The sequence below is a fragment of the Abramis brama genome (genome assembly GCF_963993115.1).
Source record: "Abramis brama genome assembly, chromosome: 18".
Taxonomy (NCBI): Eukaryota; Metazoa; Chordata; class Actinopteri; order Cypriniformes; family Leuciscidae; genus Abramis; species Abramis brama.
Genome location: NC_139980.1, coordinates 29,555,392 through 29,572,661, shown reverse-complemented (window position 1 = coordinate 29,572,661; position 17,270 = coordinate 29,555,392). Strand labels below are relative to the sequence as shown.

At 36.2% G+C, this 17,270-nt stretch overlaps 2 protein-coding genes across 2 annotated transcripts; one reads left to right on the top strand and one right to left on the bottom strand.

Moving 5' to 3' along the window:
* Positions 1-47: 47 nt before the first annotated feature.
* LOC311068352 (uncharacterized protein) lies at positions 48-17,187 on the bottom strand (the record flags this gene model as incomplete). Its single annotated transcript, XM_084090735.1, has 16 exons — positions 48-525; positions 615-735; positions 1,714-1,798; positions 2,243-2,380; positions 2,456-2,557; positions 2,854-2,912; positions 3,055-3,115; positions 3,776-3,874; positions 4,895-5,101; positions 6,531-6,615; positions 7,061-8,049; positions 8,126-8,225; positions 10,887-11,016; positions 13,552-13,737; positions 14,041-14,137; positions 16,915-17,187. 16 exons carry the CDS (start codon positions 17,185-17,187, stop codon positions 336-338), a joined length of 2,922 nt encoding a protein of 973 aa, XP_083946861.1. The 3' UTR covers positions 48-335.
* On the top strand, positions 11,512-13,565 carry gpr31 (G protein-coupled receptor 31). The gene has a single exon (XM_084092105.1). The coding sequence runs from the start codon at positions 11,802-11,804 to the stop codon at positions 12,747-12,749; it is 948 nt and encodes a 315-aa protein (XP_083948231.1). The 5' UTR covers positions 11,512-11,801; the 3' UTR covers positions 12,750-13,565.
* Positions 17,188-17,270: the final 83 nt, after the last annotated feature.

Here is a 17,270-nt window from a genome sequence, read left to right as displayed (position 1 = left end):
TGTACATGCTACGATTAGACAATACAAAAACATTTTCAAACACGAAACATAATGCTTATGTAAGATATTTATCCCAGCTCTCCCTTACTATTTTAGGAATGTTCTTCTACTGAAACCGGAGAGTTGTAGTACAAAGTCATGACTAGGTCAGAGGGTCTTCACCTGAATACAGTATCAGATGTGTTCATGCTGAGAGAAACTCTTAGCAACACAAGACGCCTGCTGACAGCACATGTAAAAAATAGGCAGGCTTAGTTCACCCGATTGTCATTTACAGTTTATTGATATGTTCAGATCAAAGACAAATAAATAAAATGAAAATATTTTTTAGAAGTTCACTTTTTGTCCATTATAAGGACACATTCACTGTTCTTAATGTGAACCCTCCCAGATGAGAACTTTGTCTCTTGTCTCCCATCCCTATAGACAGTTTTAACGGTTCCATCCGGGTACATCCTCCTCTTGTACAGTGAAGTGTGGATCTCTCTCTGCCCATTAGGAAACTCCACCATCTTTTCACCATGTCTGTGGAAGCAGTGTGTAAGAGAGTAAATAAAAAAGAAGCAGAAAAGAGAAAGGAACAAACAAACAGGAAAGACAGACATTCATCTTACTGTGATATCTTGACAATAGTTCCATCTGGAAAAATGCTTTCCTCTCGACCATCGGCGTGGAGAATCTTGACGGTGCCATCCGGGAAGGATATTTCCCTTGTGCCATCAGGATGGTGTTTTTCTATGGAAATGTAACATTTAAACAGAAATTTATAATCCCAAATTCAAATTACCCTGACATTTTTTAAATTCTTTTACTTAGAAAGTGCTAGTAGACAAATAATTACAAAGAAACTGCAAGTAAAGGATAATTCCTGTAGTGAAAAATAAATATACCAAAATGTATTTGAAATACATTTATTTTAAGCTAAGTATACTACAAATACATTTACATGTACTTAATATAAATACCCTGCAATTGTACATTTAGTATACTAAATTGATATACTTAAAGTCTGCTATTGGATACTAAATTGGAAACTAATTTTGTACTTAATGTACTTTAGTTATCCAAAAATAATGTTGAAGTCCAACTAAAGATATACATAAGTATATATGATTGTGCTAAAATTTACATTTAAAGACTGATATTATACAGAGGTCTTACTAATAGTGATCTTAAAACACATTTTAGGCTTAATATTGAGAAATGTGATTACAATAAAGAAGTACTCCAAATAAAGTTTAATCATAATATTTATATCTGTAAGTCTCAAGCAATATATCAGTAAATATGTTAATGGTTTGTAGTATGAAATAAATGTGTTTTAAATACATTTTTGTATAGGTTTTTTTCACTGGGGTCACACTGCACTGACAGATGCAGACCAGTGCCAACAATCACTAGATTACAGTGAGTCATTTCTCAGACATTCCACGACCTGACAAAAGCAGACTGAACATGGAAACATTAAAACAAGCGCCGACCAACGGCAACAGATACCGACAGGGTAACACACTGAGCGGACAAAACCCACCGAAGCGTCTGTCGCTGTTGGTCAGCGTTTGTCTGTGCAGTGTGAGTTGGCATTAAACACGTTTAATTAAACATGAAATGTTGAAGTCGAAAGACTGAAATAGTAATGTACTCCAATAGTCCAATTTTTTTATTATTTTTTTTTACAGTGTATGTCAACAAAAGAACATGTTTTCTTCTAACCTCTTTGGTTGTTTGGAAACTGTACAACCTCCAAACCAGATGGATAGGTTGAGTGAGTTGTTTGAGCATCACAATAGTAGTATATCTATATAAACAGAATTTAAAACAGGTTAATTGTTAACTAAAATGGCAAAACCAAACAATCATAAAAAAAAAATTAAAAAAAAATGCAATGCTTTGGTATAAAAAAAGAAAACCTTTTTTAAAAAAATCTAAAGGAAGCCATGCTAAAACTGGACACCAAAATACAAAATGAAATAAAAATAAAAACAAGTGACATTTTGAAAACTGTAAAAAACCCTGATCTGAAGACTAATCTGAAACATATAAATTCAGGAACAAAGACAAAAGGCGTGGTGAATTACGGGAAACAAAAATCGACAGCTTAAGCCTGTAGGAACATGTAAATATTCTGGTGAATGTCCACAAAATATTTAGTGAATTTTAAAATGTTGCAATACAGCAGCAGTAAATGTGGGAACAGACTTGAAAAGACATCCTTATTCTCTAAGGGCCTCATGATACACACCACAGTCCCGTCAGCCAGCGTGCGTTTAACATCTCCATTGAAGAAGGAAACAGTGACCGACTTGTCAACACCAATCTCTTTCTTTGTTCCATTGCGAAATGTGATCACACGACATCCGTTCAAAAAAAGACGTTCTACCTAAGAGAACATTTTGAAAAAGGGTTGGAAGATAATGCGTAATTAAAATTTCTAATTGCAAAACACCTTCCTTACTCTTCCATCTGGATAGTGAGTTTCCTCCCGTACTTTGTCTTTTCTGGCCTGGGATGCCATTTGTGCATCATTGCAGTCAGTATGATGATAAAACAAACTTCCCTGTGAACAAAAGTGTCATTATGATACTATGATGCATTGCACATTTCATAATAGAAACTGGGTCAGAGTCTATTCTGTCATGATGAGTGATACAAAATACACTCAGAAAAAAAGTACAAAAGCTGTCACTGAGGTGCATATTAGTACCTAAAAGGAACAAAAGTGTACCTTTTGAAAATGTGATTGCTTTTGTGCCTTTTTTTCTGAGAAGTGTGTGTAATTCCTTCATGCTCTGAGAGTACTGATGTTGACTGCCTGCATCGGGTGAACTGTGCCTTTAAGAGAAAAGTAAATACCTTTCCGCCACTCATGCCATTGTTCTGCGGACTGTCAGTGGAAAGTGCAGAATTCTTTCCTTTTGAATAACATAACGCACAAGATATAGCAATTTGAACACAGATATAGGCTAAGATTCAGTGATGATATGAATCTTCATGAATCTATGAATATGACATATTTTGGTTTATAAGAGATGAAGCACAAGCAAACATACTTACTCAAAGAGTCGGCTGAGCATTCTGTCATCCTGTTAGCTTTGGCAAAAGAGTGTCCATTTGCCTGTCCATCAAATAACAAGAACCACTAACTTGAAAAAGACACTGAAAACAAATGTTTTCAATAAACAGTATTGCACTAAACATCATTTTTGTTCTGTTATCCATTAAAATATGGAAAGAAAAGGAAATTTATTTATTCACTTATTCACATAAATCAAACAAATAGATGATGATACAGATGATCTGCATGCTTAATCATGCGTGTCACAACAACATGCGCAGTGATTGAATAAATATATTATGTGAAAGTGATTCTGCATTTATTCTCTGTTCCATTAAATTGAATAGCTCTTTGTGTTCATAAATTATGAACATGGCAAACAATTACAAAATAAAATCAGGATTTAACACTTACACTGTATGAAATGAAGATGGGTAGATGCATTGCACAAGCATGAATTAATTATAAAGAGCCGAGTCAATTATCTGACACTGGGCTTTGAGAGCCACCATGAATTATTTCTGAAGAGATTAAAGGGCACTTGAGAACACATTACACACCTCAACGGCTTTAGCAATTGAGTTTATAACTAGTTGTATGGGTCCTTACAGCAAATGACTAAAAATAAAAAAGGAAATATTTACTTTAAAGTAAAAGAATATTTTCATAATTAATATTTTATAGCAAGACCATGCACATTAATAAGGTTAGCATACTAACATCAATCTGTTGTGTCCTATGGATGGTGGGTTTGTTAAAGGCTGGAGTTGCGCTCCTAACATGAGGGGGCTTCTGTGGTTCATCTCTGCTTTTCTCAAACTGAAGCACAACATATGTTATTCATTGAGGCATATATAAATACAGATATTTGTTTTTGTTCATATACCTGATGAGAAATATTGCCCTCCATGTTAAAATATTTAGGTATATGAGACTTTAGACATTCTTCTAAGTAACTTTGCAACTACAGTATAGGCTACATGTCAACAAGCAGTCATTCGAGTATTAGTAGACTGTAATATTTGCTAACACTTTACTGACTATAAGTAACTTTGCAACTACGAGTCAACATATTATACTAAATCTAACCTGACAGTCTACTAATGAAAGTTGGTTGACATGTAGTTGCAAATTAATGAAATTAATGAGTTAGTTGACATGTAGTTGCAAATTAATGAGTTAGTTGACATGTAGTTGCAAATTAATGAAATTAATGAGTTAGTTGACATGTAGTTGCAAATTAATGAGATAGTTGACATGTAGTTGCAAATTAATGAGTTAGTTGACATGTTGTTGCAAATTAATGAGTTAGTTGACATGTAGTTGCAAAGTTAATTATAGTTAGTAGAATGTCTAAAGTGGACTGTCTAAAAAAAGTGTAATCAACCGTATGTTCATTCAAAAAGATTGTTTTCATTTTGCCCTGCTTTCCATATAGAATATCTAAATATTCTTAAAATAAGAAATTTCCTTTGAGCAAAAAGGCACTTATAATAAAACAAAATTATAGGAGACTTGACATCTATATTATATTTTAATAAATAAATAAATAAATAAAGTTATATATTTAAATTGTATTTCAATAAATAAAAATAAACTTCAAAGTTCAAAGGGAAAGTGTACAATATTGGGAAATATTGTATAAACCTCTTTAAATGTAGTTATATTTCTCTGAAAACAAAACTTAATGGCCTGGTTTCAGACAGGGCTTAGATTAAGCCAGAATTTGGCCTTAGTCCAATAAGGACATTTAAGTAGCTTTTATAAATGTGTATAAAAATATAGTTTAAATCTAAATATTTAATCTGTGGATCATTATTGAATAAGGTTTGAATTTACTCTCACTGCGCTGTATGATCCAGCATGAAGAGCAGAGGAACCAGCGCTCTGGGGCAAACTCTTGTTCACATTAAACCTGCTGTGAAGCTCCTGGTTCTCTCGGATGAGGGCTTCCACACGGCTCTGAAGGAGACTGTGGGCCTGTGACCAGTGAGACTCCCTCTCCATCAACTGCTGCTTCAGAGATGAGATCTGCTGGCTCAGATCCTACAGTAAATGCACAGTGATTTAAACATGATATGAAGTACTTTCTGAATGCATATTGCTATTAAAACCATGTAAGGATCCTAAAAAAAACTTTAAAAATAAGGGCCCTATCTTACACCCGGCGCAATGCAGCGCCAAGCGCGACGCAAGTGTTTTTTGCTAGTTTCAGCCCGACGCAATTATCATTTTCACGTCCTGCACCACGTTGTTTAAATAGCAAATGCATTTGCACCCATTTGTTCGCCCATGGGTGTGCTGGTCTGAAAACGAGGTGTGTTCTGGCGCATTGTTGGCGCGTTGCTATTTTGAGGCAACAGAAATAGACTGCGCCATTGACCAACTGAAACCTGGTCTAAAGTCAATGGCACAATATTTACCCACAACACACAGGGACGCACAGCAGCACACAAACCTGCTAAATATTTTAAATAAAAGGATTACAATGTAAAAGATTATTATTGTGTACATAAAGATATGGTGGAATCCGGCTTTTCCTGTAGATGGTCTGCTTGCGCACGAGCAGTTCCATTTGCGCTCTGGAGACTCGTTCGGCCTTTCCACTATAAAATTCTGTCATGTAAATAGCGAATCTGCCATGGCGCGAGCACAACTGGCATGTAAAGGGAATGGGAGATGAGATTCTGATTGGTTTAACGCACGTTAGAGATGCGCGGATGGGCTATTATTTCATCCGCAACCGCATCACAAAACTCATCATCCGTCCGCCATCCGTCCGCACCAACGTTTTTGACCAATTTTCAAAACCGCACCCGCCCGCCATCCGCTGATTGCTGTATACATAATATTTTTCATTTGATTGGTTCAACCGCCCGCCGCCCGCCACCCGCCTGAATTGAATTCAAATATTATTTTTCGTCACGTCATCCGCCCGGTGACAGTCCGCGGCTGTAACCGCCAACCGCGCATCTCTAACGCACGTAAATCCCAAAACACACCCATTACTCATTATGAGAATAGAGACAACCCTTTTAGACCATGCACGCTGACCATTTTCCCCGTCGTTAAACTAGCAAAAAAAGTGGATTCAGACACCACGCCCTAAGTGAACTTGCACTGTACGCTTTAAACCATGTGCTTAGATTGTTAAAATAGGGCCCTAAAGGTTCATGTATATATAATAGTTCCATGAAGAACCATCAACATCTATAGAACCTTTCCACTGAATGAAAGTTTCTTTATAGTGGAAAAAGTTCTATACAGAAAAAAATGGTTCTTTAAAGAACTACTTACTGAAAGGTTCTTTGGGGAACCCAAAATGATGGTTCTATGAAATCGCTGTGAGACCCCCCTTTTGTAACTTGTATTTTAATAGTGTATAAGAAGTAAAGTGGTGGTTCTTTACAAGGCCACACATGGAGATGTGATGTGAAAAAGGAGGAAACTTTGGTCTAAAATGTCTTGTTTCTACCTGAGGTTCATGAAGTTCTTTTGTAAGCCTGAGCAAAGGTCTGCAGCCATCCTCTCCTTTGAAACCATGCTCTTCCATCTCAGACCTAGTCAAATTCAGGAATATGTTCAATCAGAGATAGAAACTTAGAAATGTTCTGTTTTCAGTTGAAAACGATGTTGTGTAAGTGGCCCCTAAGTTAATAACTAATGATTTTTACAATGGAAATGAATGAATCAAAAACATACCCAGACAGCAAAATAGTGTCGGCTCAGATCCGGCCCACATCACACGAACCAGATGTGGGCCGGATCTGGGCCGACAATATGTTGCTGTCTGGGTACTTAAGCTAGACAATGACTTTCTTCTAGAGCTGCTGTACAGCCAAAACATTGCTTTAATTTCCTATTATCACAGTAAAGCTGCTTTGAAACAATCTGTATTGTAAAAAGTGCTATATGAACGAAGGTGACTTGACTTAGGTTTCAGGGCATAGAGTTTCTATTCAAAATACCACAAAATTGGTAAAAGTCATAATCTTTCTACAAAACCTGATTGAAGTATGTGGTTTCTCTTTCTCCATGCCATGTGTGATGTCTTCTGGAGTAACCTTGACTTTTGGAAATGTCTTTGTGAGAGTGTCAGGAACAGAAGGTGGTCTAAAATCACTGTAGGTCTCTCTTTCTTCTGTTTTCTTGGAGCAGTTAGCCATAGACCCCTCTAAGCACTTGAGTTCAGAATCACTGCTGAAGCTCGAAGAACTAGACGTAGGAGTTGAAGTGCGATGTTCTTCATTGAATTGAGTCTCACTCGGGGCATCACTAGCATAGTCGCCATCCGACAGATCCAGACTCTGATCTTTGTGATCCGTGTGCCTTGAAAGATAATGAGGAAACGGACTGTGAGGCTGAGAGTTGGGTCCGTCTTCGCTGCTAGAGCTGTCGTTAGATTCACTAAGAGCCAGTGACTCCATCACCTCATCGGTTAAATTGACTTCTTTAGACGTCTCTTTGGTACGTCCGCTTTGACGGTGGTTTTTGGTAAGACAGTTTTTCTCATGGACTTTGACAATGTGGTCATTAACTTTTTTAAAGCCAACACTCCTGCTTTGTGTCGGAGCAGATCCACTTGGCTTACTTCCATTGGTTTTACCATAATTCCTCACAACTCCTTCCCTGTGCTTACTTTTAAGTGAGACTGCATTGTTAACAATATTAGCAGTCAAAGGTTTGACTTTCCCTTTGTTGTTTGATGAAAAATAATTGTCTTGTAGAGCAATGGTCTTCTTTAGAGAGTCCTCCAGGCCAGGTTTTTGGTCACTGAGGTTTCCCACACCCTTCAGTGCAGGACTGCTCCTATTTGGTATCTCTTCAGTGGGTCGTACTGACTGCTGACTGGGCTTCATGTTCATCATTTGTGGACTAATAGAGCATCTCCTCTTTAGACTTAGTGAGCAGTCCTTAACCTTCGAAATTTTAGATGTTCCTTCTCCTTTACGAAGAAAATTCCTCTTCTCTGCTCCTCTGATTTGTGTACTAGCCTGTAAAACAGAAAGGATAATGCTTAGAACACACTCAATCTGCAGAAGAGTTTAAGAGTTTAAATGCTGCTCATACCTGATTCTCATATTGGAGAACAGCCTGGTCTGTTTTTAGATGTTCTTCAACAAACTCTTCAAATGTTTTTTGCTCTTCTCTCAGTCCTGGTCGAATGGGCCTGTGTTTAAATTATATTTCTTTTTAAATTGTACAGCTCTCATACTATACATATTGCAAAAGTCTTCTATTATACACTTGTGACGAACATGATGCACTGAGTCAGATGATGCACTGAGTCACATGATGCACTGAGTCACATGATGTGTGGAGCACATTGCTTAAGAGAGTTGGAAGACGGCAGTTAAAGGGCAATGCCTTGTGCAGTGGGAAGATGTGGGAAGTTAATCCCTGCATATCTCCAATCACAAGCTGCATTTATTTGGTCAAAAACACAGTAAAAGCAGCAATATTATGAAATATTATTATAATACAATATATTTTAACATTTAATTTATTCCTGTGATGTCAAAGCTGAATTTTCAGCAGCATTACTCCAGTCTTCAGTGTCACATGCTCCTTCAGAAATCATTCTAATATGCTGATTTGCTGCTCAAGAAATATTTCTTATTATTATCAATGAAATCAGTTGTGCTGATTAATACTTTTATAGAAACCATGATCATTATTTTTAGGATTCTTTGATGAATATAAATTCCAAAAGAACTGTATTTAATTGAAATAGAAAACTTTTGTAGCAATGTAAACTGTCACTTTTGATAAATTTAATGCATCCTTGATGAATAAAATTTCTTTAAAAATAATCTTAACCCAAACTTTTGAACGATAGTGTATATGAAACCAATTAGCCTCTTAAGTGACTTGAATGGCTTATTGCTTTTACTTAAAAAAAAACAAAACAGCAATATAATTATAAATATCAAATATAGCTGCAAGCAGCAATACAGGGGCCAAGCCCTTAAATGCACCACAAGCAGAACAAGTATGGCGCACAGCAAGCACAGCCAGCACATCATGTACATCAAGCACAGCAAGTACTGTAAGCACTGCAGCGCAGCAAGAATTTAAGCACCAACAGCAGTGCAGAGCCGGAAGAACAAAACATCAGAAATTAAATGTACATGTAAATGTACATCAAGCACAGCAAGTACTGTAAGCACAGCAGCGCAGCGAGCATTTAAGCACCAACAGCAGTGCGGAGCCAGAAGAACAAAAAAGAGCAGAAATTGAATATACATGTAAATGTACATCAAGCACAGCAGCACAGCGAGCATTTAAGCACCAAAAGCAGTGCAGAGCCGGAAGGAATTGAAATGACAACTTTATATACAAAATTTTAAAGTTGTTCCACACAGGACTCGAACCCACGACCGGAATGATTCGAGATTCATGACATGGTTTAGCAACTTGTGCCACTCAGAGGACGTGAATTAGTTAGCAAGGCTACAAACACAGGCTAGGTCAACTTTGCAGACGAATATCTCGGGAATGGTAACGAATATCAAAAATCTGTTCAGTCATTTCTGTGCGGCTCGGTCCAAAGATCATCTGATAAAATTTCTGTTCAAACTGTTCAAAAGTTATTGGCCAAAATAGCCATTTTCCAGATCTCATGACCTGTAGGTGGCGCTGTTCCCAAATTTTGCATGGACCCTCAGGTCATGACTCCGATGAAGCGTACCAATTTTCGTTCCGATTGATCAATTTTTGGTCGAGATACAGCCTCTGAACCAATTTTGGGTCGACCTCGTTAAGTTTGCAACATCATAACTTTTTTTTCACCAGTATGTCATGAAAATCTGTTCAGTCATTTCTGTGCGGCTCGGTCCAAAGATCATCTGAGCAAACTTTGGGCAAAATTGAGCAAGATTTGAAGGAAGAGTAGCGAAAAAACTGTTTACCATTTGCTTCAATATGGCGGACAGTCACATTCTTGGAAAATGACAAATGAGATATCGTCGGAATCGGCATAATCCAAGGAACGTAATGACATAAAGAAATCAAATTCTGACCTATGTTTTCAAAAGTTATAAGCGTATTTGCAAAACACCTTATACCTCTGGAACACTAGGTGGCGCTGTGTTCAAAGTTCTCAGGTACTTTCAGGCCATGGTAATGATGATCCTTACCAATTTTTGTGCCGATATGTCAAATATTTTATAAGATATTGCAATTTATGACAAAAATCAAAATGGCGGACAAGTGGTTCATCCAATCCTGGCAAAATCGGTATCCACGGATACATTATGAAGGAGGAGTAGCGAAAAAAACTTAATACTGTACTTTTCAAAATGGCCACTACTGTAATGGGAGGAGTCTTAATAGACTATATTGGTCTTGATCACCATGATGAGAGGAATCAAGTGTACTAAGTTTCATTTTTCTAGATCAAAGGGTTCAAAAGTTATAACCATTTCAATGTTGAATTTTTGAACTGGTGGTGGCGCTATAGAGTGGCACCTAGAGACTCCAAAATTGGTCCAATTACTTTTCATGACCATCTGTACAAGTGTGCTAAATTTCATCATTTTCCTATTTACGGTTCATAGGGCTACCATAGACTTCCATTGGCGGAAGAATAATAATAATAAGAAAACTAACAGATACAATAGGTGCCTTGCCCCTTCGGGGCTTGGCCCCTAATAAACAGTTAAATTAATCATACAAATTTCAACCAAGTAGGTCTTTAGCCTAATTGAGGCAGTTATATTAATTAATGTAGTTCACGTGTGTTTCAGAATTGGACAACAACTTAAAAAGTGGTTCATCCAGTCAGTATTTAGAGTGATAACTAAATGTTTTCTAAATGTACATATAATACCTTTCCTCTGGGTTTGGTGGGAGACCTTGCCTCAGTCCGAAAGGGCTGAGAGGACAGTCGTCTTGTGCAGGTTCTGAAGACTCTTCTTCAATAGGAGACAAGCATCTGAGCTCTGCTGCTTGCGCAACATCTGCAATACAAATTCAGATCTCATGTAATATTATGACTCAACTGTGTACGGGAAGTCAGGTAACCTGAACTTCAAGAAACAAATGTAATGCAATTCACCTTTCCAACATTATGCAAAATATAAAGTCTTAGAAATTAACGTCTGCATTGTTAGTAATAGTGAACAAAAAATAATCTTACTGTGCAAATATATAAGGTGTGGCAAATCTTTTAAACAGGCCATAAAAGGCAATACTTGCCCTTCAGCTATTTTTTTCTTTCACATATCTGCTCAAGCTTGTCTGGACAAGCCACTGAATAAATCGAATCTACTGTATGGTGTTAAGAAAAGAATATCAATAACCTTCACATTTTTTCATATACATTTGTTATAACTTGCATGGTGAAGTCAACACGCCCACTATTGTCCTGCCTAAATATGCTCAGTTCTTATTATGATCTTTGCAAATAGATTTGACTGTCTTTAGCTGACTTTTTTTTTTTTATGTTTGTTTGCTTTGTCCACTGTGTCAACCTTCCTGACACTTGATCTCTATCAATGCACGCTCGCTGAGTGCTCTTTTAAAGATTTAAACTTCAGTTGTCTTTGATGACTGTACTTGTCTTTTTCAAAGCAGTTCGTGACATCAGGCATTTAACTTCTCAACAGGTAGAGACTTGAACGCTCAGGCGGAGGAAGGGCTTCGCATTTAAGTCTGAGGAGCTTTAAAATGCTCAGCTTTGGGAGCACATACATTCAACATCTACACTCTTTAGGAAGCGGTTCAGACCAGGGATCTGTCAAATATGGAGGATTTAAACTACACAGACAACAACTGTCAGGAGAACATCGACAAAAGCAGAGCGCTGTATATTTTCTACTCTTCTGTGGTTGTGCTGGAGTTTATCTTGGGTCTCCTGCTGAACATTTCAGTTATCCATCTCTTCATCTTCAAGCTCAAGTTCTGGAAATCTAAAACCATTGACATTTTCCTGTTCAATCTGGTCCTGGCTGACATTTTGTTGCTGATTGGATTGCCCGTAAAGGCGTATAACTTTCAGCAATGTAGTGAAAATAAGGTTGTGTGCAAAGTACAGCTCTTTCTGCAGTTTCTCAACCGAGCAGCCAGCATCGCTTTCCTGACGGTCATCTCCATTTATCGATATTTTAGCGTCGTCCATCCAGGGAAGAGGAAACTCCTAAGGATTTTGAAACGATCACCTCAGATTTCTATATTTATCTGGGTGCTGCTGGGAATTTTGACTATTCCGGCCATGTTGCAAAGTTTTATCAGGTGCAACAGCAATGAAAATGATGAGGAGCCCAACTTGGTCGTTCTACTGAGGGAAATTGTGTTTTTTACCCAGATTCTGATCCCCTTTTTTGTTCTTGTGTACTGCTCAATACGGATGATCAAAAGACTCAATCAGAAGTCGGTGGGAGACAAGACTAAGCTCCGGAGAGCGATGTTCCTCGTCACTTCGGTGGTTCTCGTCTTTGCCGTCTGCTTCTTGCCGTATACCTTTACAAGAGTGGTGCAGCTAAAGAATGGGTTTGTAATGAAAGAGGAAAAAGTTGCTGTCGTTAAACTATACGATGGGTTTATTTGTCTCTCTTATCTGAACTGTCTGCTGGATCCAATCCTGTACTGTCTGAGCAGCAGTAAATTTAAGAAGTTATACATGTCAATGTATCTCCCCTTTCTGCTGAAGAAGGAACAAGTGGAAAATTCAGATGACACTGCAGATGAGTGAACCTGAGCATGCCAACTGAAAAAGAGGATTCTTGGAAAGACTGTTTAGGGGAATTTTTTGTAAATTATTTGCATTGCATTTGAATAGTTGACTTGACACATCATGACATCATGTCCAAGACTTATTTATTTTTGATTTTTTTTAAATCAAAGTCTGGATTTTAGTTAAAAAATTTAAGGAATGTTTATGGCAAAAGTCTCTATCTTATGCACTGTAATCATTTTAAATTACCATTTTGCCTTTATAGTTCATTGTAAATGGTCCTGCGGTGTGACAATTTTAAATTCACAAATAGTCCATGTATTCTCATTATGCATTCTACTTATGTCCTTATATTATTTTACTATTTAACAATGAATAAAATAAGAGGTTATGAAAGCTGTATGCATAATAATGACAAAACTATTAGTCATATGCCATTTAAAATAGTTTTAAATGAAGTAGCATGTCACACGGAAGCATTTTTAACAGCTTTATCTCCCGTTTACACAATGTGTCTTGCACATATTGGACATTCTGATGTGAGTGATGTATTTGTAAATGTGACTCATGATTTGGACTCACAGACGGTTGTCAGTTTTCTCTTTAACTGGAAATGTATGATTCTAGAGACTTCTCTGTCCGGCACAGAGGAGGAAGAAATGTCCAAGATTTTGTTTTACTTGCATTCTATGTTAGGCTACTATAAAACATTTTTTTGCATGTATTATTATTGTTTTGATTATTAATGTAGAGAATATAGGATCTCAAACTGATTTTTATCACAACACTATTGTAAGATAAAGGACTTCTCGATTCCTACCATTGCTGTTATTAGTTGCCAGCAGAGCTTCTGACTTATTCTCAACCTGGCCGGTATATGAGGGTTTGGTTGAGCTTTCCTTGAAGGGATCTAAATTCTCAGTAGTGTTGTTGAGATCAGCTTCTGAAGCGCTCGGAGGTGTCTGGGCTTGCCAGTGCGCTAAGAATGTGGGAGATAAAATCAGCCCTGAAAGAGAAAGGAAGGTTCTGTAATGACAGTGGTCAACTATAGTGATAAGTATAATGCATTTGCAGAGCTGGTGGCTTGGTGGTTAAAGCTGAAAAAAAAGTTGTAATGCAAATGCCACAGGTCTAATAACAGATTAAAACTGTAATTTACATTACGCTTCCTGTAAGTATAATTTGAAAACTACAGCATTTCAGAAATGAAACCCTAAAGAATGAAGATACTTTCACAAAGATTTGTTTTTCTCAACCAGATAACCATCATAAACAACTGTTATATGCATGAGGGTTTCTCCAGTCATACCTGGACTGATGAGAGAGAGCAGTGTGTTCTGTTCCTGTAAAACCCTCTGCAACTGATTCACCTGACGCTGAAGGAGAAGCTCATTCTGGCCTGGATTCTGTTCAGACAGAGATATAAACATCTAAATCTGTATTGAGATTAAAAATGTAAAGGTTCTATACTCTATAATCTTCATTAAGCTAATAGAGTCACTAGTAAGTGTTGCAACAAACCTATTCCACACTTCTCAATATATATATATATGTATATATATATACAGTATATATATACAGTGCAATGCATAAGTTAATACACCCATGCTAAAGTTGACTAAAAAGAGGAATAAAAAATCATATTTTGGAAATTGAACTTAATTAAAAAAATTAGGAAAAATCCAACCTTTTAGGACACCAATTTTCTTTGTGAATGAATAATGTATCGTAAATAAATAAATGTTCTTCCTTAAAATACATGGTGCATAAGTGTGTACACCCCTATGTTAAATTCCCATAGAGGCAGGCAGATTTTTATTTTTAAGTATTTTTTTTAAATTAATTTTTAGGATACTATGCATCCTGATAAAGTTCCCTTGGCCTTTGGAATTAAAATAGCCCCACATCATCACATAGCCTTCACCATACCTAGAGATTGGCATGGTTTTATTTCAGTTAGCCTAAAAGCTAGTTTGATTTGCATTGAGAGATGATCTTATGGAAAGTACCCCATGCCAATCTCTAGGTAAAAAATAAAAATCTGCCTGCCTCTATGGGAATTTAACATAGGGGTGTACACACTTATGCACCATGTATTTTAAGGAAGAACATTTATTTATTTACGATACATTATTCATTCACAAAGAAAATTGGTGTCCTAAAAGGTTGGATTTTTCCTAATTTTTTAAATGAGAAAATATGATTTTATATTCCTCTTTTTAGTCAACTTTAGCATGGGTGTATTAACTTATGCATTGCACTGTATATATATATATATATATATATATATATATATATATATATATATATATATATATATAGATAGATAGATAGATAGATAGATAGATAGATAGATAGATAGATAGATAGATAGATAGATAATTATTCGAATCAAACATTGACGGAGAAATATTTGTACTTTTAGGTTTTATTAATTTACAGTTATTTAAATAATCACATGCAGTTAAATGGTTGTAATTCAAGAATGCTTTGGAATATAGACGTAAGATTGGTCTTGTTTTAAAGAAGACATTTGGCAGAAATTTAGAAACAGAAAAAAAGTTATAGAAGTTTGAGTTTATGAAAATGTACAATGTAAAAATTTAATTATTCATATTTTACATAAAATATATATTTTCAAAACATGTTGGACTCTAAAACTGCAAGAAAATGAAAGCCAAAAATCTGAACAAGTTGTGTTTCAAATTTTAGGTTGATATCTCAGTAAGATTTTGTTTGGGCGCACAAACTTTTTCACTAGGTGACAAATTACTGCCCATATAAGGGCGCCTCCATTTCCATATATGTTTTGAGTGATCTGAACCATATATTTCCACAATTTTCATACAATTTATGAAGTAGACATCCTATTCAGAAGTAGTATGGGAAGTTTGGCAGATTTTGATATGTATTCAACCTCTAACACAGTGGTTCCCAATTCCAGTCCTCGTGACCCACTGCTCTGCACATTTTGTATGTCTCTCTTATCTGACACACTCAGTTCAGTTCATGGAGTCTCTCCTAATGAGCTGATGATCTGGTTCAGGTGTGTTAAATAAGGGAGACATACAAAATGTGCAGAGCAGTGGGTCACGAGGACTGGAATTGGGAACCACTGCTCTAACAGACACATAAAAAGAACCCGTATGGGCGTTTTAGTTCTCTGCCACATCACAAATGGTGAATCTATTTTATTTTTATTTTTTATATTTAAAACATTTTTTTTTTCTAAAAAGAAATTAATGGATGTTATCTTTTGAACTCTTGGCATGAAAACAAACTGAGATTTCTACCATTCTTTCATTACCATTTCAAAATAAAGGTCTGAACACACCTTAGGATTCTGAAAATTATCTGAAAATATTGAAAATAGCCGTTTCACCCAGATGTATGTCAAAAAGCTGTTATGTTTATTAAAAAAACAACAACATGTTTCTAATAAGAATGTTTGGGGTGTGAGTGTGTGCAGTTTAACAAAAAATGTTCAAGTATTGGCAAGTTATGTTTACCAAATACATTATTTTACTCATAAACTAATAATAATATCTACTAACACTTTATTTTGATGCTCCCCTAACAGATGTTCTACTGACTAAAAGTAACTTTGCAAGTAAATGTCAACTTATTCTACTAACCCAAATAACAGTCTACTAATACTCTAATGAGAATGAGTTGACATTGCAAAGTTACTCAGGTGTCTAAAGTGGACCATCGAAATAAAGTGTAACCAAAAATTGTTTAAAACCAAAAGAATACACATTGAATAAAAATATTTGTGATTTTATGTAACGATTTAATTAAAAAATAATAAAAAAATCCTGCAAAATGCAGTACCATTACCGTACCATAGTCTAATCAAAATACAAATATCAAAGGTTTCTTTGTACAGAAAATATGTGTAACATTACTGAGTGTTTTTCAGAGTGAAAGTCAGGACCATTTAATATCAGAACATCTTTTCTGTTTACCTGTGATTTCTTTATTTAACAATGCCATCTAAAGGTAGTATTAGCTAAGACAACAGATTTCTGTTTAAACATGGCTTCATCTTACACATCTGCAAATTCCAACTTGCACATTATTCACTGAGATTCTAAAGGCCACATTCAGCATTCATCATGTCCACTAACTCATTGATAAACAATACAAATTAATAAAAATGTAAATACCAAAAGAGACTAACCTCCTGAGGGGATCTTTGAGACATTATATGTTGGGCAGGTTGGCAGGCGGCTCTGCCCATTTCAGATATCCGCTGTTCCTCAAACGCCTCCTGACTCACTGACTTAGATGGAAAACTCTGGTCAGACTCACTCATTGGAGGTAGTTGGCGGATCGACTGGTTTTCTTCATGATGCTGGACAACAGAGCCGACAGATTGAGACTCCAAACTGTCTGTCTTTGGGCTTGAACTGGTTTCTACCACAGTTCGGTTTTGGGGTATTTCTGCAGACATTGCCCTCAAGTTTGACTGTAGAACTTTGATGAAAGATGTTTGATTGCTGTTATGAAATCAATATAGCATTAGTTATGGACAAA

Coding starts and splice junctions, on each gene's coding strand:
- gpr31 (XM_084092105.1), top strand. CDS start 11,802: ATGGAGGATTTAAACTACACAGACAACAACTGTCAGGAGAACATCGAC.